This window comes from Triplophysa rosa, linkage group LG17, assembly GCF_024868665.1.
Source record: "Triplophysa rosa linkage group LG17, Trosa_1v2, whole genome shotgun sequence".
NCBI classification, from domain to species: domain Eukaryota; kingdom Metazoa; phylum Chordata; class Actinopteri; order Cypriniformes; family Nemacheilidae; genus Triplophysa; species Triplophysa rosa.
Window position 1 is genome coordinate 19,157,428 of NC_079906.1, and position 26,685 is coordinate 19,184,112.

At 37.4% G+C, this 26,685-nt stretch overlaps 1 protein-coding gene across 2 annotated transcripts in view; it reads left to right on the forward strand.

The window, feature by feature from the left end:
• fibcd1a (fibrinogen C domain containing 1a) overlaps window positions 1-26,685 on the forward strand; it is a 102,179-nt gene that overhangs the window by 53,249 nt on the left and 22,245 nt on the right. For both annotated transcript variants that reach the window (XM_057356590.1, XM_057356589.1), the window contains one exon: window positions 14,414-14,510. In XM_057356590.1, coding sequence (XP_057212573.1) covers window positions 14,414-14,510 — 97 coding nt within the window. The remainder of the gene's footprint in view (window positions 1-14,413; window positions 14,511-26,685) is intronic.

Genomic DNA, 26,685 nt, shown 5'->3' on the forward strand with positions numbered 1-26,685 from the left:
TTCTGGGATGTTTCTTCTAAAATTATTTAAAAAGGTAAACAGGAAAAATAAATTTTGGTGGATTGCATAGCTCAGATATATGTTTTTTATTAATAAAGTTTAAAAGCCCATGCATATACATGCGCAAGTCTTCAGCAAGGTTGCCAGGTCCGCGGATTTCCTGCAGAATTGGGATACTTTGGGGAAAAAGAAATTTAGGTGGATAGCTTTAGCTCATAAAATTTGGTTTTGAAATAAAGGTAAAAAGCCCATGCATATATACATATGCAAGCCTTCGGCAGGGTTGCCAAGTCTATGGTGTTCCTGCAGAATTTGCTATTAAATTGCTGCCACAAGTTGTTCCTTATTCCACAGGTTAAAAGTAGGAGGATTCTGTTCATCAGTGGTCATTCTCATTGTAAGATTAAGTTATTGAACCCGAATTGTGTATATTTTGAGTTTTGGTATTTGGTCTGGGGGTTGTATAGGGCTAGTTTAAGGCTAGTTTTAAGCGGCCTTTGGGCTGGTTTTGTTACACATATCTGGCAACCGTGAACTTCAGGGTTCATTTTCATTGGGTTTGAAATCAACGTGCATAGACATGAACTGTATGTGGTCGTGAAACCAGAAACCCTCGTGTCGAGAAAATCCGATCACAGGAGGCACATTTGAGACGCATGTTAATACTAGATGTGAACAGCGATCTGTTTTGGGTTGCCAACTGCTATTAGAATCACAGAGACTGATTATTTATAGTCGGTATACAAATGGGCTTAATAATTAAACTGTAATTTTCTTGTGCCTCTTTGAATTTAGAGAAGACGGGTAAAATGACATTTCAGAAGCACATTTAACACTTTATTTATATCTGTAGCTGTCAAACCGCAGAGCCTGACACACACATGAACCGTGAAGCAAAGTGGAATAAGTACGTACAAGACTGAATAGAGCCGATCCGTTCCATTTCCCGATTTTCTAGGTTTCCTGACACACGGACCTCCTTACTTCAAAGTGTGTTATCTGCACAGACCCAGCGCGGATTATGGGCTGAATTGATTATGTGTGAAATGGCTCTTTGGCCTGTGAGAGCCCGGCCCTTTGAAGTGTCAGTGTATTTTCTGGACAGTATTGTGTGTTTGGATCAATTTACACTCTCACAGTGGAAGACAATGACTCAAGACCGCTGGACTCGCCGAGCCCAGAAGCGCAGGTCGGATGCCAGCAACTTCTTATTCCAGAGTGCACTGGATGGAGTGTCATGACCCTTTAGAGGTTTAAAGGTTGTTTGCAGCCGATTTAAAGTTATGGCCCACGTCTAATCTGTCCTTCTGTCTCTCTCAGTGGTGGATCTAGGGATTTTTAAAAATGCGGTGACAGTAAAGGGACAGTGTGGCACACTCAAACTACAGTTTTAAAGCTGCAGATTAGTTGATAAGAAGATTGGTCTGCACGTAATGCCAAGTACAGCTGTGTTTTGAACGTTTTTATTTATAATGGTAGACATAATGTATACGAAGCATTGCAAACAGCAGAGATCACTGGAAACATGTGCCAGTGCACAAAACTACGAGTAACAAATATGTAACACAACAGTGCGTGTTTGTGTTTGTTAGTTGTTTTTGCATTTTAGACAAATGTAAGGCAAGGGAAGGCAAGTTTATTTATATAGCACATTTCATACAAAATGGTAATTGTATGATAATATGTATGATAATCCTCACTAGAATTTTTTTTTAAATTTTAATAATTTTTTATTTGTATTATTTTTTTACTTAAATTATTTTTCTACTTACATTTAGTTTAATGTTAAATATTTTACTATTTTTTGTTTTTCTGTTAATTTTCAATTATGTGGAGTTTATCGAATTAAACTGAAAGAGAACCTGCTGATAACAGCATCCATTTCCACATGAAAAAATACTGTGTATAATATTTACTATGGTAAACAGTACTTGTACTATAGTGTGTTTGAACCGAACCATAGTAAATATTGCTTGTATGTACTGTATACTACAGTATTTTGCATGTATGTAAACCATTGTATGTATACTACAGTATGTACTAGTTACTGTATACTGCAGTATACATTAACACAATGTAGTACTTCTTACAATTTACTATAGTTTACTACACTCTTAAAAATAAAGGTGCTTAAAAGGTTCTTCACAGCGATGCCATAGAAGAACGATTTTTGATTCCACAAAGAACCATTCTGTCAAAGGTTCTTTAAAGAACCATCTCTTTCTTACTTTTTTATAATCTAAAGAACCTTTTATAGCCACAAAGAACCTTTCGTGAAACAGAAAGGTTCTTCAGATGTTAAGGGTTCTTTATGGAACCAAAAGGTTCTTCTATGCGATCGAAGAACCTTTTGAAGCACCTTTTTTGTGTATTACCTTTACCATGAAGCGTCACACATTCTAAAGGTTTAGTATGAAATGCAATAACTAAATGGATTTAGTCCTCTCTCTGTTCAGCGAGCTGCAACTTACTGCATTGCAGCTCCTTTCAAAGCGTTCTCTACCCTCTACTCCGACCTCTGTCCTGTTAACAACCATTTAATGTTCTTCCTCTCACACTTCGCTACTCTCGCCACATGCTGACCTCCACTGGATGAACACTTAAACTGGGCTGCTGGAGTATTCCACTGTATGAACGTTTGTGGGTCGGCTGCACACAACGGATGCGTGATCCTGGATTTGCAAATAAAAAAATGGACTTTTGAGAATAACGCATGTGATAGAAAGTCGAAAATGGAGAAACGCTTACAATGTTTCTTAAAGTCCCAGTGAACCGGAAGTTGCGATAGTTTTTACTTCCGTATTCTGACGCATTTCAAAGTGAAAAGTAATTGCATATGAGAACATGTGTGGGTGTGGCTTGCGTTTTTTACAGCGAGTTGATTGGATGTACAAAAACAGCCGACCGACGGTTGAAGGGGAGGAGTTAACAGATGCTCCGTCCAAGCCGTCTAACTTACGTCATTTGAGGTGAATAGTCATTTCAGGGCGGAAGTGCATTTTTAGATTTTAACTGAAGATCATGAGGGCACATGAATTTTAGAAAATGAAAATGACCCACATTGATAAGCTATTTACTATAAACGCTGCAATATTTCGTGAAAAAATAAGAATTGTAATTTTTAATTTCACTGGGACTTTAATTGTTCTTTCCTCTCTCTCTCTCTTTGTTTTTGAAGGACTCTCTCTCTTTCCAAGAACGTTGCAGTGTCTCAACAGAGAATGTAAAAGTTTTAGTCAAATAGCTGTGTCATGCATTGGTACATTTTGGACATTGGCTGCCTTTCAAATTGATCATTTTTTGTATTCGATAAGACTCCAGCATAGGTCAAAACCTGACTTTTCTTCATTACACTGCACAGGTTCACTGCCAAAACACGATGCTCCGAAGTTCTCAATCATGTTACCGCAACTCGGGCAGCTGGTGCATGACACGAATTGAAGGGTAATGTTTCACTGGCCAATGAGAGGTGAGGATTGGGTGTTTAAGTAAAGCTGGGCTCTGATCGGGTTAGGGGTGTTTGTTAGCGAGCTAATCGGCATTGACGGGATTACATGGCTGTGATTTGTAGAGGTGGGAAGTGTTCTCTCTCACAGGTGCCTCGGATCATTTCAGAGCCTGTTCATTTCATGTGCTTAAACTTCATGACGTGCTGTAATCCAAGCAGTTTAACTACTTGACCTTAATCAGCTGATCAGGGATCAGGGCCAATAGCAAACCGTACAACAGATCAGAAGCATATCGATAAGTGGATGGTTTTTGGGTCATTTGAAACAAAAGTGATGCATACAAATGTTTATGGTCTCTTTTTCCTTGCTTTCCCAAATGATAAGATGCCTCCAAAGCTTCACGTGCCGTATATTTATTTCGGTTTATTTATTACTGCAATACATAAACATTTAAGATATGTATCTATGGCAATTGTTTTACGATATGGCATCTGTTTTAACCTATTCGTATGATGTGACCTGCATCAACATACATGGCATTATGTAATGTTTTAATGTTTTGTTTTTATTCATTTACATACCAAAGGTTCAATTAAACATTGAATGTGGTCTTTAACAAAATATTTTTTTTTTTAATTGTTCATGTTTTGGAAATAAATCTGATAAATGAATTTTATTTTTTACATTTTGTCGAAATTATCATGATACAATCGTGAACCCTAGTTTATCGAATCACAAGCTTGAGTGTACAGTATACACCCATACTCATTAATAATACATTCCAGAAATATTTCACCCAAAAATTGAGATTTAATTTTTATTCTACTATATACCAATACTTAAATTGGTAACACTTTACAATAAGGTACTATTTATTAACAATTAGTTAATGCATTAGCTAAAATGAACTAACAATGAACAATACTAATACAGCATTTATTAATGTAATTTCATGTTAATTTCAGAATTTAATACATTAAAATCAAACGTTGTCACTGTTAACATTATATAGTTAATGCACCATGAACTGAATAACTGTATTGACATGAACTAACATGAACAAGGATTAATAAATGCTAAATTGTTCATTGTTAGCTAATGTTAGCTAATGCATGTTAAATAATTGCACCTTATTGTATCGTGTTACCGTTAAATTGTTAGAACTCAATCGAAGAATTGCTATGCAGTTCTTTTCTATAAAATGACAAGTTAATCAAACCTTAATAAGTAGAAAAAAACCAATGTTAGTGTTCTAATGCAAGTCTAATGTACGAGAGCTTTGAGTGAGGAACAGACTGAAGGTGTTATTTACTGATGGATAGAATATAGGGGCTGTGAGTCATACCCAGACTTTATATCCTGACTCATATAGGACCAGTTATTCAATGTACCTGGAATCTGTTTTGACAGTGAGAACGGTTTGTCCTGCTCATGTTTTTTTCTTTGTAATTTGGAGCCTTTTTTTGGACAGAAGCATATAGGATGCAAGGGTCACCACTCAGAGTGCAAGGCTTTTGTTAAGAAGTATCTCAAAGACGCTGTGGCTTGTGGTTGGCTTGTAGCAGGTGAATCTGACTGCTCATGAATGCAGAAGAGAACCTGCACCAACTGGTATTGTAAGAATTGTTTTACTTTTCATCCTATTATTCCAGACTCGATTCAATTTAATGTTGTTGTTGCACAGGGAACAGCTTTCTTGATGCATTGCATTGACAAATGTACAGCGGCATCAAAAACTATTTGGCCCCCAAAGCCACATTTCAAAATGTATGAATATCATTGTATTTGATTTAATAGTGGCATCTGCACACAAGTGATGTTTTTTAGAAGAGCGTAACTTTTCGGAACATTTTTAACGGCCTTAAAAATCACTTCCTCTCAAATATTTTTACATGTGCAGTTTATCACATTAAGGCCCATTGCACATTGAGTCCGAAATTTGCGTCCGAAATTTCCGCACGTTAAAAAATAAATACGACCTCACGTTGTGTCAATCACATTTACACACTGCCTCCGATATTTTCGTCCGTCATAAAAAAATTCGGACCGGGTTCGATTTTCTGCGTTTTTCGCATCCGTCAAGCATTTTGAGTGCCTTTTTTAACAATTCAGAGACACCGTACAAACCAGAGCCAAATACTAAAAAACGCATACGAAAATTTCGGATTTTGCGGAAAAATCGTTTTTGCAAAAAAATGTGTTTTAGCCTCCTTTTACATAAATACCACTTTGTTGTTTGATATTTAATGCAAAAACATTCATGTGTCCTTAATGTTTTTTAAATATAAAAAAAGATTACTGATAATACAATCACTAATATAGGAATAGATTGAAATATTCAGGTCTAGTGAGTTGCTCTGAAGCTAATGCGTGTCACTGCCGCGGGTTTTGTCTTTGTTTTGGGTTTCTCTGGGAGACATCATTGCTGTACTAAAAAGGGACACATCTGTTGAGCTCGGGGCACAGCCTCCCTTTAGTCTCCACGGGTACGTGCCGGACCCTCCTCCAGTACAACCAGGGGTGCGGATGGCACAGCTTTATACCTCAGTTGATTGACAGCCCTTGGGGAGACCGCTGTCAAATCCCCTGCCCCTTTGGCCTGTGTGTGGTCAGGTTCTGTTTTCTGTCAGATTGACAGGAGGAAGCCGTGTTTTTTGGCACAGAATGTCTTCTCTTGTTTCAAACCAGCAGATTGTTACCAACAGTCTGTTGTGCAACTGCTGGATGCGGGAGGGGTCTCAATGGGGAATATGAGCGAACAACATGATTTGATTTCAGTTATTTTTGCAGCAGGCTTGTTTTCTCTGCTCTCAGCAATATGAAACCAGACCTGCCACTGCCTAACGTCTCTCCTGTGAAAAACAGCCCACATCTCGCCAGCATTTATAGCTCGTAAATGCTCCACCACAAGCTCAGAGAGTCTGTTTACCTGAAGGAGCGTGACGTTATTATTTTTGCAAACACGTGCATTAAATAGATGCGATGCAAAGCGTGTTGTTGAAGTTATTGATGGTTGTTTTTTGAAATTGCGTTTTTAAAAAGCTATTTTTTTCCAGATCCATTTTTATTAAATTCAGAAGTGTATATACTGTAATCCTGTATACTACTTGCAATCCTGCTTATCAATACATTTCCATATCAGTATCTTTCTTTCATTTGAAATGTTTTTGTCAATGGTTGTGGTTGTGATCAAATATAATGCCAGGGTAATTAATCTAAACTCATTTTATTTCTGGTCTTGGCTATTTTGACACGCTGTTTTAATACGACAGATCATTTGTGTTAATTTAATAAAAATAATAATAATAATATTTCATTTTATTCTTTTCTTTTCATTTATAAAATAGTCTCAATTATGTTTTCAGGCAAAAGTTACATAGCGACTCATTTTAAACTAATTGTTAACCAAATGGTTAAGGTTTGGTTTTAGGATTAAAAACCCCAGAAGTGTTAGGTTTTTGTCATTTGATAAACTGTGCCAAAACTTTGGCTTGATATTATTGTGTGTTACACACAAAAAAATGCTTTAATCCACAGTCCGTGGTAAAATATGCACAAACCCTGCCTCGCTTGAACCATGTGTTGCAGCAAACCAACATTTTAGGTCGCAACAACCCATCTTGAGTTTGTCCATATTTTACCCAAGTGTGGTTTCGAAACAACCCAGCATTTAGAATGTACACTGTCAAATTGTGTGCTGCATACTAATTTTACTGTCATAATATGGCTCAAATACCTGCAATAGGTTCTTTAACGGCGCTTTACCGTTATGACAACTTTGCGCTATCACAACAGGGCAGCATGCGTTCAATTAAATCTTTTTCCTTGGGCAATAACTCTGAAAAATATTCACTAGTATAAAAAGTGTGACAACTATCCCCGGCCTCCTCTATTTCTTATCTGAATAGCCTGTGGTTATCCTGTGAACAATTGAATTAGTGCTCACCTCCAACCAACAAAGCACAACAATGAAAAATGAGGCAGATTACGGAGAATATCTCTTGAGAAATTACAGAGGTCATTTCCAGCACTCCAAAAGATAAATCAGATATTATAGAAGTGTTGTTAGAGCAATAAAGACACATTTTCTACCTTTGGAATTAAACTCAGCCACTGGCGTCATTTCAGTGAAATAAGTTCGTAATATAATTCTCTCAGGGGAGCCAAAACGCTCCGTCGTGTCTGAATATTCAACATAATTCTTCTTTTAATCTTTCACACGCTCCCTCTGTTACATTGAGTGAAACTGAAGAAAATGAAATAGTTCAGCTAATATGAAGGAGGTTCAGCCTTTGAGAACAATCATTAATTTTGATCAGTTCACTAGAGGTGTTTCAAACCTCCCCTCAGTCTCTCTGTGTGCTGTCTGCCGTAATACCGTGAATCAAATGTAGATAATTAAGAGAACAAGGAGATGCGTACGGTCTGCTATTTCTGAGCATGTGGCTCATGTGAACTGTATTAACAGATCAGGGGTGCGTTTCCCAAAAGCATCGTTAGCCAACTATGGTCGCAAGTTTCGTCGTTCCAGCATAGTTGAACAATTTAAGTGTTCCCTGAAACCATCGTTCCAACGATTAATCAGATTAATTAGAAGACGATATTACTCCACCACCTACTGTATGTGACGTCATCAACTATATTTTTGAACCATGTTTTCGGGAAACAGTCGTGAGTAGCTAGTTAGTTTCTCAAACGATGCAACGTGCTATGGTGGTTAACCGGCAAATTATGTCGTTGTTCGGGAAACGCACACCAGTTCGGTTCATTGTGCCAACAACATGTTCAATGTACAGTATTTCACATTCAAAAAACTATTAAAAACATTTCCAGTGAACTCTTGACAGGAACATGTTGACCACTATTAATTTACAGTATAATGATAAAAAAACGAACCATCTTTCTCAACAAGTATGGTTCCAGTCAAGTCAACTTTATTTATGTAGTGCTTTTTACAATTTTCATTGTTACAAAGCAGCTGTACATGAGACATATTGACTATAAGCAAAACGATTAAAGTTATACGTGTAAAAACAAGAAAAAGGTGAAAACACAGAAGACAGACACACCCACATACAAAACACTCCACACACACATAATGCACACGTACAGTACAGACATACACACAAATGCGCACACGGATGCGCATGCACACACTTAGACAAGCACGCACACACACACACAGACACGCTACGCACACAGACATGCACGCACACACACGCACACACACACACACGCACGCACGCACACAGATACGCACACACACAGACACGCACGCACACACAGACACGCACGCACTGTGAAAAGCACACATTTAAGATAAAGGAGAGAGAAACACATGTCAAATATTAAACAGACTGTAAACTCCTATATGCAATATTAATTAAGTAAAACTTTTAAATTCTAATTCCAAAGCAGCCCCCCCGGCCAGGCAAATAGTGCAAAACAGTATGCAAACGGTGGCGAGGAACATAAAACCAGCATCATAAAAACTTGTAACGTGGTATAAGCACTTCTTGTATTACTGCCTCCCTATGATAAAATTCTCAGATTCTCTCAGATTCCAGAGTTTTAAATAGTTGTATCTCCAAATATCGTCCTCTCCTAACAAACCATATATCAAGAGAAAGCTTATTTATTCAGCTTGATGTAAAAATCTAAATTTTGAACAACTGACCCTTAAAACTAGTTTTGTTGTCACAATTGAGATATTACTGTACATTTTATTTTGCATGTTTTATCCAACATTGTATTGTGCAATATAGGGCCTTATCATACACCCGGTGCAATGCGGCGCAAGGTGCAGCGCAAGTGTTTTTGCTATTTTGAGGAACCGAAAATAGACTGCGCCATAGACCAACTCAAACCTGGTCTAAAGTCAACGGCAGAATATTTTCTTTGTTATTTAAAAAGGCTATAGTAGAAAATGCGCCTCTGGGCGGGTTTACAACGCACTTTCTCTATACTTATTAGACAGAGGGAAACGCAGTAGCACACAAACATCTTTTTAAACACAAATTTTTAATAAAGAAAAAAAAAATATTGTGTACATATACAGTTAGGGCCATAAATATTTGGACAGAGGCACATTTTTTGTTATTTTAGCTGTGTATCAATATGTTTTCGAGTTACAGTTTTATAATAGATATTGTCTTAAAGTGCACACTCTCAGCTTTATTTAGAGTGTATTCACATCCAGATTAGCTGAAGGATTTAGGAATTACAGCTCTTTAATATGAAGCGCCCCCCTTTTTCAAGGGACCAAAAGTAATAGGACAGTTGAATAAAAAGCTGTTTTATTCACAAGTATGGGCTTTCCTTAAATAATTTAATCATAAATGAAGCATGTTAAAGGTCTGGAGTTGATTCTACATGTGGTGTTTGCATTTGGAAGCTGTTGCTGTGAACCCACATCATGGGGTTCAGGGAGATCGCCATGCAAGTGAAACAGACCATAGTTAGATTTTAAAAACACTACAAATCTGTCAAAAAGATGCCAGGAACATTAAGAGCGGCCAAATCAACAATTTGGTACATTCTAAGAAAAAAACAACACACCGCTGAGCTCAGTAACAAAACAATCCTGGGCGTCCATATGAGATAAAAGTGGTGGATGATGACATTATCCTCTCCATGATGAAGAAAAACACCTTCACAACGTCCGGACAAGTGAAGAACACTCTCCAAGCGGTAAATATGTCAATGTTTGTCAATCAAAATAATAAAGAGAATACAAGGAAAAAATAGAGAGGGTTCACAACAAGGTGCAAAAGCCTCAAGAATAGGATGGGTACATTAGACTTCTGAAATAGCCGAACAAGCTCTAGAAAGCATTTTTTTGGAGAGATCAAATTAATTTCAGCCTGCATAAGACTAAAAAGAATAAAAGATATGGAGAAGGCTTGGAATATCTCATGATATGAGCATACAACATCTTCAGTAAAATAGTGTTCAGGCAGTGTGATTCCATTTCCATGCATGACGTCCTCAGGCACTGGGTCACTGGTGTTTTTTGGTGATGTAACAGAAGACAGAAGCATCCGGATTAATTCTTCACTTGTCTGGAAGATGTGAAGATGTTTTTCTTTATCATGGAGAGGATAATGTCATCATCCACCACTTTGATCTCATATGGACGCCCAGGATTGTTTTGTTACTGAGCTCAGCGGTGTGTTTTTTTCCCCAAATTTTGCAAATTCCGAGTGTAAATAGCGAATCTGCCATGGCCCGAGCGCAACTGGCTCGAGAGATGAGACTCTGATTGAGTCACTGCACATTACGCCCAAAAAACACCCATTACTCGTTAAGAGAATCGGGACAACCCGTTTATACCATGTGCCTGGGCGCGCCGACCATGCACTTGCATGCGCTTAGATCTTTAAAATAGGGCCCATAAGAGCATATTTGAAATCTCTGACCTACCGTATGTCAACAAGATTTGTGGATTTTTTTAATTGTAGGAGAAACATCTGTGAAAAAATTCATACTAACACAAACATAGCTTAAAGACCGTCATTAACTCTAGTTCAGAAGGTATTTTACGCATGCAAGAATGTGCATACTGAGCACAGTATTCAAACTATACACTTCAGTAGTAGTTTGCCTTTTAGAACTGAGCCTCAGTTCAGGTTGCACACCTGGAGTCTTTGACAATTGTGAATCGAGAACATCTTGTCGTGTGTGGAACAAGGTCATCAGTCTGTGTTAGTCTGTCAGACAAAGTGCACGACCACTCACGGCCCAACGCTGTGATCTGGAGCTGAGCCTCATCTGCGGTGAAGGTCTCGCGTCTGCTGTTGTCTGCTCCGCTGGCACTGGAGATTCATTGTAACGGGAGGAATTGCTTTTGGGACACATCGGCTGGAGTGCAGCTCATTGGAAATAGAGGCGAGATGGAGGAACACAATAGTGAGAACAGCAGCGATCATCATGACATATTGATTCTGGTATATTTTTATATATCTTCCTTGTACATGTACATTGCCGGTTTATTTATAGAAACGGATCGCCATATTATTTAATCAACTCTTTTTTACATTCTTTGTGTTACACATAAGAAAGAAAGTTACACGGGTTTTAGAAATGAGTAAATATAGAAATAATGTTGATTTTTATGCATTCCTTTAAGTCAGTGGTTCCACTGTAAGCTTTTGTAAACTTGTTTGCCCCACAGCCATGCATATCAATCACTCTCAATATCCCTTCTCTGAACCTCACGGGTGCCCCGAGATGTGCCTGCCTGAATGCGAATCAGATTTTTCACCACCTTAAACGCTCATCAGGCCCTGCCCCACCAGTGAGAATATTCAAAGCCGAGCTTATGAAATATGTATCGTGACACGCAATTTCCCTGTATTTTAATTACCTATTTTATACTCGAGGTACAAGATTAAGTGAGCTCGCCGCTGTAAGGTGACTCTGTGTTCATTTACAGTGATTACGGTGAATAATTAAAATCGTTTCGGTTGCTCTGCGGATTGCAAGACGAAACGGTGAAGGGATTTATTCAGAGTCGAGCCACAGCCATTAATTTTGAATGTAGCCCAAAGCACCTGAACTGAGCGTTGGCATGTTTTATTGAGGCTGCGTCTGTGTTTTTCAAAACCACATGCCCGGGAGGTCCCGCTCAAAGGTCTTTTTCTGCAGAATCTGTATGTTGTGTGTCATCACACATGAAACCCTTTCGGTTAGCTGGATGGAAATTGGCTGTAATGAGGAATGGACAGAATTCTGGTGGGTGCGAAAATGTACAGGAATGCAAATGCTTCTAGCAATATATACTTGATTTTACGCTGTTGTTGCATCCAGAGATGTGTTGAGGTTGTAGATGATAAGGTTTGAAAGCTTTAACTGCAGCCATAACATTTTAAGTTCAATATAAAGTGGTGCCAAAGTTACAATCTGCAGCGAAAAGTTCATTGCACTTTTTTGACAACTTTATCGAAAACATTATTGATTGTAATTAATTGTATTAACTTAATTGTACGAATCAAAACAATTGTATTAACTTAATTGTACAAATTAAAATAATTAGAATAATTAAAATAATTTTGGTTGCTCTGCGGATTGCAAGACGAAGCGGTGAAGGGATTTATTCAGAGTCTAATAATGATATTATAATTATAATTATTCTAATTATTTTAATTTGTACAATTAAGTTAATACAATTAATTTAATGCGTACAATTAATTAGAATTTAGTTCCAACTCAATAACGAAATGAATGTAGAATGTATATATTACTGGCATTAAAAAATGATCATTAAAATGAATAAATATTAAATTATGATTCACAATAAGATGTGCATTAGAATATGCTAAAACAACTAGAAATCTAGATATTTTTTAGTGTTTAGATATTTTTATAATAAAAACACATACTTGTAGTTTTGCCAAGATCAAGAATATTTTATTAGGTTGATTTTTGAGTGGGGTTACATTTAACATTGTTGAGGCACAAAACATTGAGATCATCATTGTCATCATAAACAGGAACATACGTGCATTATTTTTGTGTTATTTAAGTATTCAGGTCGGAATGTGATTTTCCTTCTATGTACACTGGTTTACGTCTCATTTCGATCGGGGGGCCGCGGGTGCCTCTGGGATCTTTCCCAGTAGACGTGTGTGTGTTTTCTTGGCAAGCGTGGGTGAGCATGTGCTCTGCTCATTTACATTGATGGCAAGACTTCTCGTTTGCTGGCATTTTCAGCAGCCATTGATCCACTGGCTGCCTGATTAATCTTCTATAAAAGGATCAGGAGTCAATTAGTGTCTGAATTTTAGGTGTGTCACCTTCCCCAGAGAAGCCCGACGCTCTACACGCGCACACCTGAAACATCCATCGCCAGTCAATTTACACGCTTCCTCTTCATTTCTCCCAGTGTAAGGAATACATCTGCATAGCAAAGACAAAGGATCTACCTGCAGGAAATGGATGAGTGTGCTAACTACCTCCAGACTGGATCCGGTTTCTAAAGATTCAGCGTTTTTTGTTGTTGTTGTTGACCGAGAACAATGACAGATGGTGCTGTGTTCTCCTGTCTGATGATGAGGTCATGTGAAGTCAAACTCTCTGTTTCAAAGCCTTGCGAGTTACTTACCTAGATAGCAGTTTGAAAACTTTCTCCAGATAAATCAGATAATCTAGTTAAAAATGAACAAATATAGCCATTATATGTGTGTGCTTTGTTGTGTTTTAAGATTACCAATATCAGACTCCGAAGTCTTTTAGCATTTAACATTCAGAGTTCTAGTTTTCGTATAATATGTAGAGCATCCAAATCAATTACCTTTGAGGTTTCTTGACCGTTGAGACATTGACTTAGAAAGCAGCTGTCTATGTTGGCATAATGAAGCAAGGCAAAGACTAGGGTTTGGAACAGAGCCTTAAAGGGACAGGTCACCCAAAAATAAAAAAGTGTCATCATTTTTTCTTACGTCAATCAAAACCTGTACATGACTCTTTTTTTCTGTGGAACAAGTGGAAAAGGAAGATATTTTGAGAAATGTCGCTGTGGTTTTGTGTCCATACAATGGAAGTCAATGGGGGACAATGTTGTTTGGTTACCAACGCTCTACAAAATGTCTTCTTTTGTGTTCTGCAGAAGAAAGAAACATTATACAAATTTGGAATGTCATAATGAGTAAATGATGACTACATTTTCAGTTTTTGGGTAAACTATCCCAAATGCAATGGTTAAAATTCCGCTTCTGTTAACCCTTTTGAAATAGTCAATAACTCCAGTAAATCTCTTGTGATTTTGACAGACACTGAGGTGTCACTTTGGCAATCTTTTTCACCCCGGCTGCCTAACCTGTCAATGCACAATATGTACCTGCCCTGTTGCACATGGGTTATAAGTGCAATAGATATTATGAATTAAAGAAGTGTTTATTGTGTCAGATTGATGGATTCAGTTATAATAAAGATTTGACTGTGCTTTAATATTTTGTTTCGTACAGGTGATTCAACGCAGAGAAGACGGCTCTGTGAATTTTTTCCGGGACTGGGAAGCGTACCGTGAGGGTTTTGGCAAGATAACAGGAGAACATTGGCTTGGTAAGACCTCCAATTATAACTATCTGGAGCACAATCTGTTGAGTAGTAATTTGAAGATCAGTTAAAATTGTTCTTACAGTACATCATTTGCAAAAATGTATCCTCCTGGTTTCTGAAACTTAACAAAATAAAAAAACGTTTACTTATGAAAAGCCTAAATAGCTGCATGGTAGAAAAAATAACTACTTTTGTAATGCGTGCTGTGGGAATATATATAAACAAAAATATTCAGTGTCCAGTCCTTGGCATTTAGAATTCATCGTGTGAAATCTCTAATACAAAATTACATTTGTTTTGAAAATATTGTGTGCATTGAAAAGATGATTAAAATAAATAAATCACAATTATGTTTTCTACCACAAATGAAACTCATTTAAATTGGTAAGCACAAGAACAAACAACAGTTCATTAGAAGTGGTAGCTCATCTGTCATATACACAAAGTGTCAAACTCCAAAGGCTTTAAGTCAATTAAATTGCACACACAACAGTTTTGCTTTTTGAATGGCAGTAATGGTTTTAAAAGTTTGCTGAGCAGAGATTCAGCCCACAAATACATGCTTGTCACTCTTTTAAATCATTTTTCCTTAGTGCTGACAACTGTAAGTAACACGGGCACATTCGGTTATTGCCACGGTGAGCTGCCAGCTCGGACCAAATGCCAAGCTGTGTGTCCAGAGCCGAGCGTACAGTAGCAGATGGTTGTGGGTGTACAGGGAGTAAAGCTTTATTAAAGAGACTGAATGTAGTGAGGAAACTCATCACAGTGTCTTGTGATACAGCAAACCAGATTTTGTTTCTATCCCAAGCCTGAATTCTACATAATTTCTTATGGGTTTATTCAGATTGAAGAGATAGTTTGCCCAAAAATGAAAACTGTTTTTGTTATTTGCTTAATGTCATTCTTTAAAACTGAGTTTTTTATTGCATGTACATTAAAAAAATAACGGAAAATGTACTGGTAATTTTCTTCCAGTTCTTGGAGATTTCCTGTGTTCACAGTCAGGACTCCGTTTGAAAGTCTGTTCATGTGTGGTGTGCTGTCATCATCACATCACGACGCACCACACATTATAGGAGCAAAACAATTAAATCTGGGACTTTTTGTGGTCTCTTACAGTTTGAAACGAGAAAAGAGATTTCGAAAATCTTTTGGTGAGGCCCGGCCTTTACTGTATGACGCCAAACCATCTTATAACACCAAAAAGTATTCAGACAACTTATGCACATCATAAAAAAGGCCAAAATAAAAACGCACCAACTAACCAAAAATTTTCAAAAAACATCAAACAGATCTGTACTCTTGACATGAGCAAACAATAACAGTTTTACTTTTGGGGTGAACTGCTCCTTTAAATTTAAAGGATGCTATAGCCTTAAGAAAAACATTATTTTGCGTTTGTGGTTTGTACGTTATGTTTTTATGCCATGTCCAAGTGCTTGCCAACCAGTGTTGGGTAAGTTACTCTGAAAAAGTAATTAATTACTAGTTACTAATTACATATTCAATAGTGTAATTAGATTACTGTACAAATTACTCTCTCCAAAAAGTATTTAGTTACTTATTACTAATTACTTTCTATATCCTACATCAACCTTGATGAGTTAAGTGATTCAAGGATAGACATGAAACGGCTTATTTAATTCATTCAAATAAATAATATTAAACTACATAAAGTTCTCTTATTAACTGACCAAAGTATTACAAATGTGAGAATTATACATTAAAGCATGGATTTTACTTTATTTTGATGTCAATTCCACTATTGCACACACAAATATTACACAAAGTATTTCGTTTAATTACATCAGAAGTAACTGTATTTAAATTACAGAAAAAATAAGAGTGATGCCCTACTTTACTTTTTCAAGGGAAAAGTAATTAAATTACAGTAACTAATTACTTAGTAACTAGTTACATCCAACACTGTTGCCAACACATCATTTTCATTTATCATTTATTTTCATTTATTTATCGCAGTCGCTTACTTTCATAGAAAAAGGAAATATTTCCTGCAATGACAGTGCTTTCGGTATGCATTTTGTTTTTCCGTTTTTCACCTGACAATCATGTCAGGTCCCGACATGTGATGAGTCCAGTTCCCGGCGTTGTTTTCTTTACTGTGCGCTCAGGAGCTCGTGTCTCAGTCAGCACTGATTGGCTGTGGCAGGTCTGTCACAAAGTGTCATTTCGGAAAGATTGACAGCTTTTCAGAAAGGGCAGGACGGCGCTGGCTAGCAGCGTCTATCACACCCACTGTGGCTGAGAATGACTTTTCCCATGGCCTGTTCTTTTTACTCCTAACAATGAGTAAGTCCAGCCTTGAGCAATCCCACAGGCCCTTCAGCATGGGATATTACTTGTGTTAGTGTTCAGTGGTCCGGTCCCTGTGGGGAAGTCCAGGATGGAACAGTCTTCCCTGGAGTGACAGGGTTCAAAGCACTGCCTTGCGGTGAGGATGCCCATTGGTACGAAAGAGGTGAGCTGGTCCAACCCACGCTCTTAATCAATACGAGAACCGAGGAAACCAGAGACAATTAACCTCCAGGGCTGGCGAAATGAGTTCCAGAGAACATTGACAACACCGACTCATCAAGAATAAGGTGACAGGTAAACCAGTGAGAGTAGAGGCCCTTTAGCAAGAGACAATCTAGCCTCTCACCTCAGACAAATAGGATCCGGAGAACAGTTCACCAATCATAAGTTTCTCTGAGCTACTTAAACTCGCGAGCTTCTTTGGGCGATACACGCAGAGATCTTTTTAGTGGCACATTAGCAATTTGCATGAAACACTTGGCTATGCATAAATTTAAGGGGAATTTTAAGGGGGGGTTATGAATATTAATGCACAAGAGTGTATTTTTGTGTCATCAAAGGAGAGGTTCGAATTACCATTCCATCATTTTTCTTTTGTAGTGTATTAGCATATCCATTCATGATCAGCCTCCCAGAGCGCTATAAATAAGTCTTTTATCAGTGATTTCCTCATAATTCGGTTGAATTAGTTATAATAAGTCATTCCCACCCTAAAACTTCAGGATATTTACACACTGCCGATACAAAAACCCCAGCGCGCATCAAAAGCTCACGCACACAAACAAGTGCATGTACACTTGTGAGGAGCCGCTTAGACTTTTGCTCTTCCTAAATTAAGTTCATGTTAATTACTTCACTCCTACCAGACCCATTTCAGGCTGTTTTATATTTCATTGTGATATTATTTGAAACAATTTTTAAATGTTTCCTTATACCACAGAGAATGCTTTTTTTGTAGGTTTCTCCACTTAAAGATAGAGTTTGTAACTTCTTTGCAGTAAAATATCCTAAAACCACTAGGCCGGTGTTATATATTTTGTTCATTTGAGTACTTACAATATCTCAAATGTTTCCAACCATTTGTAAATCGCCTGCAACCTTTAGTAAAAAAATTGCGAAATGCAGGAAAGCAGACTAGATGCTGTTATATGATTGGCTGAGGTGCCTCACATGATTCGTGTAAGCCATTGCGCTTTCTCCAGATGTTGCATCTCCCTAATACAACAGTCTCTGGCGTTGGCCTCGGTTTCCACTTTTACTGCCAGGCGCGGATTAACGCACAGGCTTGCCTAGGCTGCACCCACCTGTTTAGGCCAGATCTTTTTTATTTTTAAATTTACTCCAGCGCGAAAAAAATAGACCCTCATTGGCCCATAGGAAATAAAACAAAAAATAAGGCGGTGATTAGATAGATGTGACATTTGGGTCACATCTCTCCAATCAGCTGCTGGTGAAGTCATGTCAATCATTTTCATTTTCACGTAATGCTAGATAGCATAGCGGCAAAATGTCTGAAAGAAAGTACAATAGTGGAGCACAAAAACGGAAAATACAAAGGTTAAAAGAACAACGTGACCAAGATAGCAGCAGGAGGACTGGCAGCTCGCCTTGCCTATCATCGGTGCTGCGGTTGAAACAACTGCAGCGGGATCCTTTGCTGTTGCAGCAGTTAGCTCATCATGTCATCTGTGATATTTCAGCTTGCTGCTGCTTGCAAACAGACTATTTAGCAGGACTATTTTTAAATCTGGAAAGATCGTATTACCATTAATTTGTCGCTCTGATTCCACTCGCAACGCGCAAAAAAAAAAATGCAGGCTCACTCGTGTTCAAATCCAAGGTAAATTACCAACGTGATCATCTCTTACATGTGTTCAAAACAGCCCTGGAGTTTTTGGCCCACATCAGCCCTCCACCATTTCTGTCGACGGGGTGGGGGGGTGTTGGAGGGGTTGGGGTGTTGACGTGTCATTGCGTTACATGTGTACGTGTCCGTTAATAACGTCCGTCTGTCCGGCCCGAGCGTCCATTACGGCCCCATACATTAGCGGCCCACCGGGAAAAGTTCCGATTCTCCTGATGGCCGGACCGCACCTGGTCGCGGCTGTAGGCCGTCGGTGGGACGGCCGTTCTGGACTTTGACAGAATGTCCTACTGGTCAGTCCACCCCTGCATGTGTTTTATTGAAGTAAATACATTGTAATCGGCTAAAGCGCATGCGCAGGGTTTGCGTAACAGCTTTTAAATGAGCCATTTTTCATGCAAACCATGCCCCATTCCGAACTAAACTGCTCGCATGACAGGCACCTGAAAGCCACCTAAGGGGAGGCCTCACCCAAAGAGCAGCCTAGGGGCCCCTGACCACCTTAATCCGCCCCTGCGTAGAAGCCATGACAACACAGTCTCGTAGACAAATGTGAAATATTTTGTCATTTTTCTCAACATTTTTCCTAACCAGAGATGCCGATCTTGCATGCGTTTTACTAGACAGGCAAGCAACTGTTTAGATTCCTTTACTGACAGAAAACGTATGATTATTATATCGATCAACAAGGTTAGTCTTATTGTTTGAACGTCTTTTTCTTAATTTAGCACGAGTGTCATGTAGCCTATATATTTACTGATCAAGCAGTAATCGTTTTTACATCATCTGACTAAATAGTAATAAATTAATTTCATGAATTACATCTAATTCATTATAATGAAATAAAATCACGTAATCAAACGCAACATTTATAAAAATCTATTACGTTACATCATCCATAAACGTGATTTCTTATTCACGTCTGAATGATTATTAGCGGTGGAGTAGAAGACGACATTTCCATTATTCCACGCTCCTTCACAGCGTCATCAAGCTACGCCGTTGTTGTTGTTTTGAACATATCTGTTTTGAATGTGCACCCTCTAGCCGCGGATCTTAAAAACTGCGCCTTTAAAGGCGAGAAATCTCTACATGTAAATTCCAAACATTCCTACATTTTTGCATTTGCATTTTTGCAGAACAAGAAAACAAGCATTATTTTGAAGCAGAGTAATTCGAAAAACAATTTTCATTAATTGTTACACTTTTCCAAATAAAGATAAAAATGATTTGGTTAGATAGGCTTGTGTCATAGCTTTGTTAGAACCCTTTTGGGCAGTCACTTTAAGCAATCTTTTCCTGCAATCTCTTTCAGTAGAAAAGAATGCTTTCAATCCTGCCATATCCCTGAAGTCATCATATCACATTCCCGAAAGCCCGTCCAGCCTGCAGTCAGCAGAAATGAGGATCTTAACTTATAATCTCATCGATCTGCACAAGCCTCAATTTTTTCAGATTCAGCTTTTCGTTTTACTGGACACATTTTTATTTTGTCAAAGATCAGATGGTACAGTTTAACGTTTTGATGACCCTAAGTTAACTGTGTGGCTGTGTATGCATGAAAGTATTGTAACATAAAAAACATATTTTTCAACATCTTTAATATCTGATTTTGTAATGCAGTTCGCTTTCTTCTTGCTTTACTGAGTTCAGATGCTTTCTCAATACCCTGACAGGTATTATCTCAGAATTGTGAAAACATTATTCAATGGAAATGTTTGAGAAGTGCACATCAACAGACCGTTTTGGCTGACCCTGTGAACTTCCTTTTGGCAAGCAAACTTTACAGAAGTTGGGCCAAATGCTGTCAGTCGATATATAGAAGGCTATTCAGAAACAACAAGACCCATTATTTCATTCATTGGTTTTTTTTTGTTGCTGTTTTGACCTGTCTTGTCATAATACAAGATACATATTTTTTCAAAAAGGTGCTTGAGAAAGATTTTCTTCTTGATTGAGTATTATTTAGGCCTAGTGGAGTAAGCTGTGCCTCTTTTTGTTCAAGTTGTCCTCCATGCAAGGAGAAGTGAGATGTGATACAACTAAATATTCTTTCAGGAAGTCTGCTATCCACTTGAAATGATAAGAAAGCATATATATATTCTTTGTTCTGTTGTACACAAAAGAAAATATTTTGAGGAATGTGGAATACCAAACTGTTCTGGGACATCATTGACTTTCGAAAATTACTCTGGAACAGCTAGAGGGCGAGGAAATCATGACAGAATTTTCATTTTTGGGTGAACTGTCCCTTTAAGAGGGTGACACATCTTAGCCCACTTCAGTTGACTTCTACACTGTTCAATTACATTCTGCACTTATCCAGAACACTTTTATGTCAACATCTTAGTCATGTTCATTTGCAATTCATTCAGATGTACGCGCTCTTGCTTTAGCAGGCGACAAATGAAGATGTTATCTCGAGGGCTTTTTGACCCGATGCGTTTTGTGGAGGAAACAGAGCAGATGTGTCATGTAAGTGAAGAAGGGAAGAAAGGATGCACGCTGTTAATGTGAAGTGACTTAGTTGCAGCGCAACATTTCAGAAAGCGTGTTGATGGCTTCTAGGTTCTTTATGGTGCCCCGAGCGTTCAGGCTGGTCGCTGGAGAAACAAGTCGTGGAGTGGATTCTTTGTGAATTCAGCTTAATGTGTCACAATCAGAGTCGCACAGTTTTATTTTAGTCATATTTCATATTTTGGAATAATTTTAAAATATGTTTATGATATTATCATATTTCCTATTTTCATTTAAGTCATTTTTTTGTCTTTGATGTACATGTATATGTAATTTAGGTCAGTTTTCTCTCAAATAGTTTTAATATCATTTTAGTCCATGCTTAGGATGTAGCTGTCTTATATTTTGGATGCTTTGGCGTGATGTTTTTATGTTTTTAACATAAAATTACAGATGACTTAATTAACATGCTTAAGTACTTACCTTTACGTGTGTTGAAGTGAGATTTCGTACGACCAAGGTTATTTTAGTTTATTTTAGTTGACTAAAATTAAAACTTTAAAAACGTTTTTGTTTATTGAAATCAAATCAAATATTGCGCTAAAAATTCTTGGAAAAACTTAAACAAACGAAAAAGTGAAATGTTGCTTCAGAAATAAACTGAAATAAGTTAAAGGCACTAAAATGATAACAATAAACAAAAACTAAAATAAAACTAAATCAATCTTATACAGCAACATAAAAAACAAATAATAAAACGACAAAAGCATATAACAAAATTGCAAAAAATGTAAACAAAATTAACATATACACTAAACATTAAAATATATTAGGTAATTTAAAATATGAATATTAATAATAAATATACATATTAATACAACTAAAAACAAAACTATAATAACTCTGCATACAACTACGTCAAACTGGCGTTTCTTATGAAATCATGCCTCATTTTTTTAATCATCTTTCGTAAACTAATGTATTTCAATAATTACTGTATACGCTCAGAATCTCAGTATGATTCCTCTCTCAATCTATCCTTTCCCTTTTCTACTTTGTTTTCTTATTCAGACGTCAAAGTCCCGCTGATTTCAATAGACTTAGACACTGGCATTTTCTCACCGCTGATGTGGGCTGCATGCAGGTTCCCAACGTCTGGCCGAGTGAATTTTAAAAAGTGGGTTAGAAAGATGGCCGCCTCTCCAGGGTGCTTCTCCACATCTCTACATTCATTACTCAACACACCACCTCTGTTAATAGACTGCTATGCATTCCACAGCTCGGGCGGCATCCAGAATGAGCCACTCTGTGATAGGAGCACGTGCTGTGGACTTCTTTCTAATGCTTCTCATATTATATTTTCAACATTTGTTTCGCCGAAACCCCTTCTAATTCATTTTCTTGACTCGTGTAAATTAAAGCTTTGTTGGTTTCTCTCTTCATCGCACCCCCACCTCTTCAATGCGATGTTTGTTCTCTCAGTCGCTCATTTTCTCTCTCTCTCTGTATCTCGCTACAGTATTACACTCTCAAATCCCCTGGATGGTACGTTAAGATGTATGGCCGAGATACTGCTGACAAACATATTTTCAGTTCGCCGCATGTCTCCTCTTCTGGATTTTATCACACGTGTGTGTAAGCTCTCCCTTCTGAATCACACTATTATTGTTCGCTTCCACACGACGGAGGAATTCACTGCTGTGACCTCTTCAGTATTTAAAGAGCGGAGATTTCAAAGAACACGAGTCAATACCGCGACTCTCCATTGTACAGATACTCCAGCGTAATGTTTCTGTCAGAATGCATTTTTAAGCAGTTTAAAGTGCAGTTGATGCTGTAGTCTGTTCAATCACAGCTGGGGGAAAGAAGCCTTTACTGAATATCTTGCAAGCCGAGACAAGTTTTTGTAGCTGATCCTCTAATGAGGAGGAGATTTGGTGCGGAGCAGTTGCTGGTTGAATAGCTTTTCTTGTTTATGAGATGACTGTGTATTGATTGGAGCAATAATTGAAAATACAGTATGCCAACAGTGGCACATAGCCGTATCCAACTATAGCCTGCCTACCGACAAGATTCTCATCATTTCAATTACACTCACGCTCTGCTTTTGAAATAGCACATTATTTTACATTACATTATTTTTTGTTTCATTACAATCTTATTATGTAATGTCCGCTAGAGGTTTTATGGCGCAAAAACAATGAAGTCAAAGTCATTCTTCGTAATGTGTAATATGTACAAAGTACAACGAAAAACTGTTATAGAATATAGAATGAGTACAATATAAATTGTTGTAAATTGTAAATGTTATAGGTACTAGAAAATAATTAGTACTAGAACATTTTTTGTGTATTATATATAATTACCTTATACGATAGCTGTGTATTGATGAAAGCAATAATTGTTATTTCTTCTATATGAATGTATGTGACGAGACACTTATCCCACGAGACGAGATGAGATACGAGACTGGGTTCACGAGAACGAGACCAGATTTTTTAAAGAAATCCTCAATGATGAAATATATAGGGAAAAATAGTATTTTATTCACCTTAAAAACACAAAATGCAAAAAATGAAGGCATTATAAACAAATCAACTTTATGAAACGCATTATAAAATCAACTTCTATTTTAATGAATTATATTATGCTGTGATAAACAATATGTAAAAAATGTTTTGTCACAAACTCAAATGACAGGCAGTAATTGCGCAAAGTGTATGCTTTTAGTAAATATAAGTCTCTATATTCTTTTGAATAGTGCTCGTGTTAGCAGAGGTGGCGATCATATCGCACTGTCAATCCTCCTTCCTCCACTGACTGAACCTTCATAGCCTTAAACACTTAAAACTACATAAACACATAATGCACGAGGGGCTGCAGACACGAGAGACACACGCGAGCGTTGAAACCCGCCCGTCTAGCACATGTTTACATAAAAAACGGTGGGAAAGTAGCGGTGCGGGATGGAAAATCACGTTGTCGAATGGCCGGGACGGTCACTGTTCGCAAATACATTGTGCAGTTATTAGCATGTTCTGTACAGTAATGAAAACAGGTCACACCACAACAAATTGTGTACTCACACAAATGCTCCCAAATATATTTTGAGGTCACACAGGTTAAATTTAGGGAGCATATGCGATTAAAATGCTAGCAATTTCGAGCCCAACACCCCATCATGCCAATTGCGTGAGGATATTGTGTTCTCGCGAGATTAGTCGGATCACCCCTAATATATATATATATATACTGTATATTTCTTTGTTTGTTTATTTTAGGGCTGTCAAACGAATAATCGTAAATAATCACATCAAGAATAAAAGTTTGTGTTTACATAATATATGTTTGTGTATGGGGCATAATAATTTTGTATTTATAAACATAAAAACATACACATGTATGTATACATATTTAGTAGATATTTAGATGTATTTATTTATATTTACTGTGCCAATAATTGTAATTTTATGTAAACATTAATTCATTTTTATATTTTATATTTCCTTAAATATATGCATGTATGTGTACTGTATGTGTTTATAAATACAAAATTAATATGCACAGTACACAGACATATGTAAACACAAACGTTTATTCTGGATGTGATTAATCGTGATTAATACATAAATGACTTAGACTTCATTGTAGGGGGAATATACACAACCTTTGTGACCCAGTGTGTGAAAACCCAGCTAAAGTCATTTTTTGTGATTTCATGTTTTCTACATAAAATCACCATACATAATGTAAAAAACATTCTGTTAACCTCCCCTGAGATCCAGTGAGAATCTCCGTTAGGGTGAGAGCACCAAACTAGGTCACATAAATGTATATAAAGTACAGCTAATAAAAACACAAATAAGTAAGCAATATTTATTCATGCAGGGGCTTTTAAGAAGACCATTGAGGTATAAAGATTCTTCATTTGCTTGTAAGACTGCACAATACAGTCAGTGTGTCAAAAACACAAATGTTTCTTGTCTGATAAAACAGCTTGTTACTGGAGGAGATATACTATTTTTAAAACAGATACTGTCACACTGCTTATAAAACGCGGTTAGTAGCATTTCTACATTTAGCAAGTTGCTGTTCATCACTGCTGCTTAGATAAAAGAATATATAGAATAAAATCAAATAGAACAATAATAAATTGAATTCTATTTCTGATATAAAACAACGTGAGGAATATTTTTGCTGGGGTACATGTGAGATTTGTATGCGAATGCGTGTTTTTCCTCATGGATTACCTGAGACTTGTGGCATTTTCACACACGTCACGTAAGGTAACGGCCTCGCGTTCACATTTCTAAGCGCGTGGCATAATAGCTGTATAGGTCCATAGGTGAGTTCCCAGATAACTCGGAGGGATGAAAATAAAGGATAGACAGAATAAATAAGGTAGGTCTTTGAAGAAGCAAACATTCCCTCATTCCATTGAGCGCTGTGCAGTGTGTCTAAGGCCTGGTGAAATGAATCTATGCAGCGAGAGAGATGGATATCAAATCAACGTGGTCCCCACTGACTTGTTTGGCACTATGAAAATATTGGCAATTTTCACTGGGTCTTTATCTCTGATTTATCTGTGAGTATAGCCCTCCTGAGGCACTGAATAAAACATGGCCTTGCTCAGCATCCACAAAGCATTCCATTAATCGCCATTCGGATTGTTTTAGACTGACTACTTTTCTTTCACCACGGGTTAACCGCATAGTGCTCGTGCCCCATGCACAGATGGCCTTGCATTTAATGAAGGAAATGGAAGGTAAAATTGATACTCCTCTGATCTCCTTCTGTCCTTGCTCATCTTTTGCATTCTTTATTCTTCCTTTAATGAGATGATATTGGAGCTTTAGGATTTGCTAATTCATTGCAAACAGCTTAAAGAACAATAAAAAATGTATATGTAGAAAATATTTTATTGTATATCTGGTCGGACATGGAGAAAAATAAATTTGAAACATTTGAGTTTGTATTAAAATTTCTATAGAACCTATAACACAACTAGTCAAAAATCAAAAAGAAGTCTAAAAGATCCCATGTATTTTTTTCTTTTCTGTGAGTTTATACTGCTGTGCCATGAAAATCGTATTCATACTTGTGTAAAGGTTGAATCTGACCAAGGTTTGCGTTATATTCTTGAGCATATGAAGACATGTAAATCTTGTGAGTGTAAAAGATGATCCATTTAAAATGTTTGCTGAATTCTGAATGCTCTGAATTCTTAATATTCCTAATAGAAGCCATTATTTTGATAGTGTCTGTAACCTTCAAGATATTCCACATATTTTTCTGTCCCGTGGTGTCTATTCATTTAGGCAAACCTGAATGCGGTAATGAGCTGTAATGTGTGTCTTGTCAAGTGTTTCAGAGAAGTAGTCGGGCGATGAGCTGTAGACATGAAAGCGGGTCAGCACGCTGATGGACGATGATTTCCCTGATAAGATTTCGGCTGATGGCAACGCAGAGCTGCCCTGATGCTATCAGTGAAAGTACTCAAGCTAATTTCACAGCGCTAACTGAACAGCCATTAACATC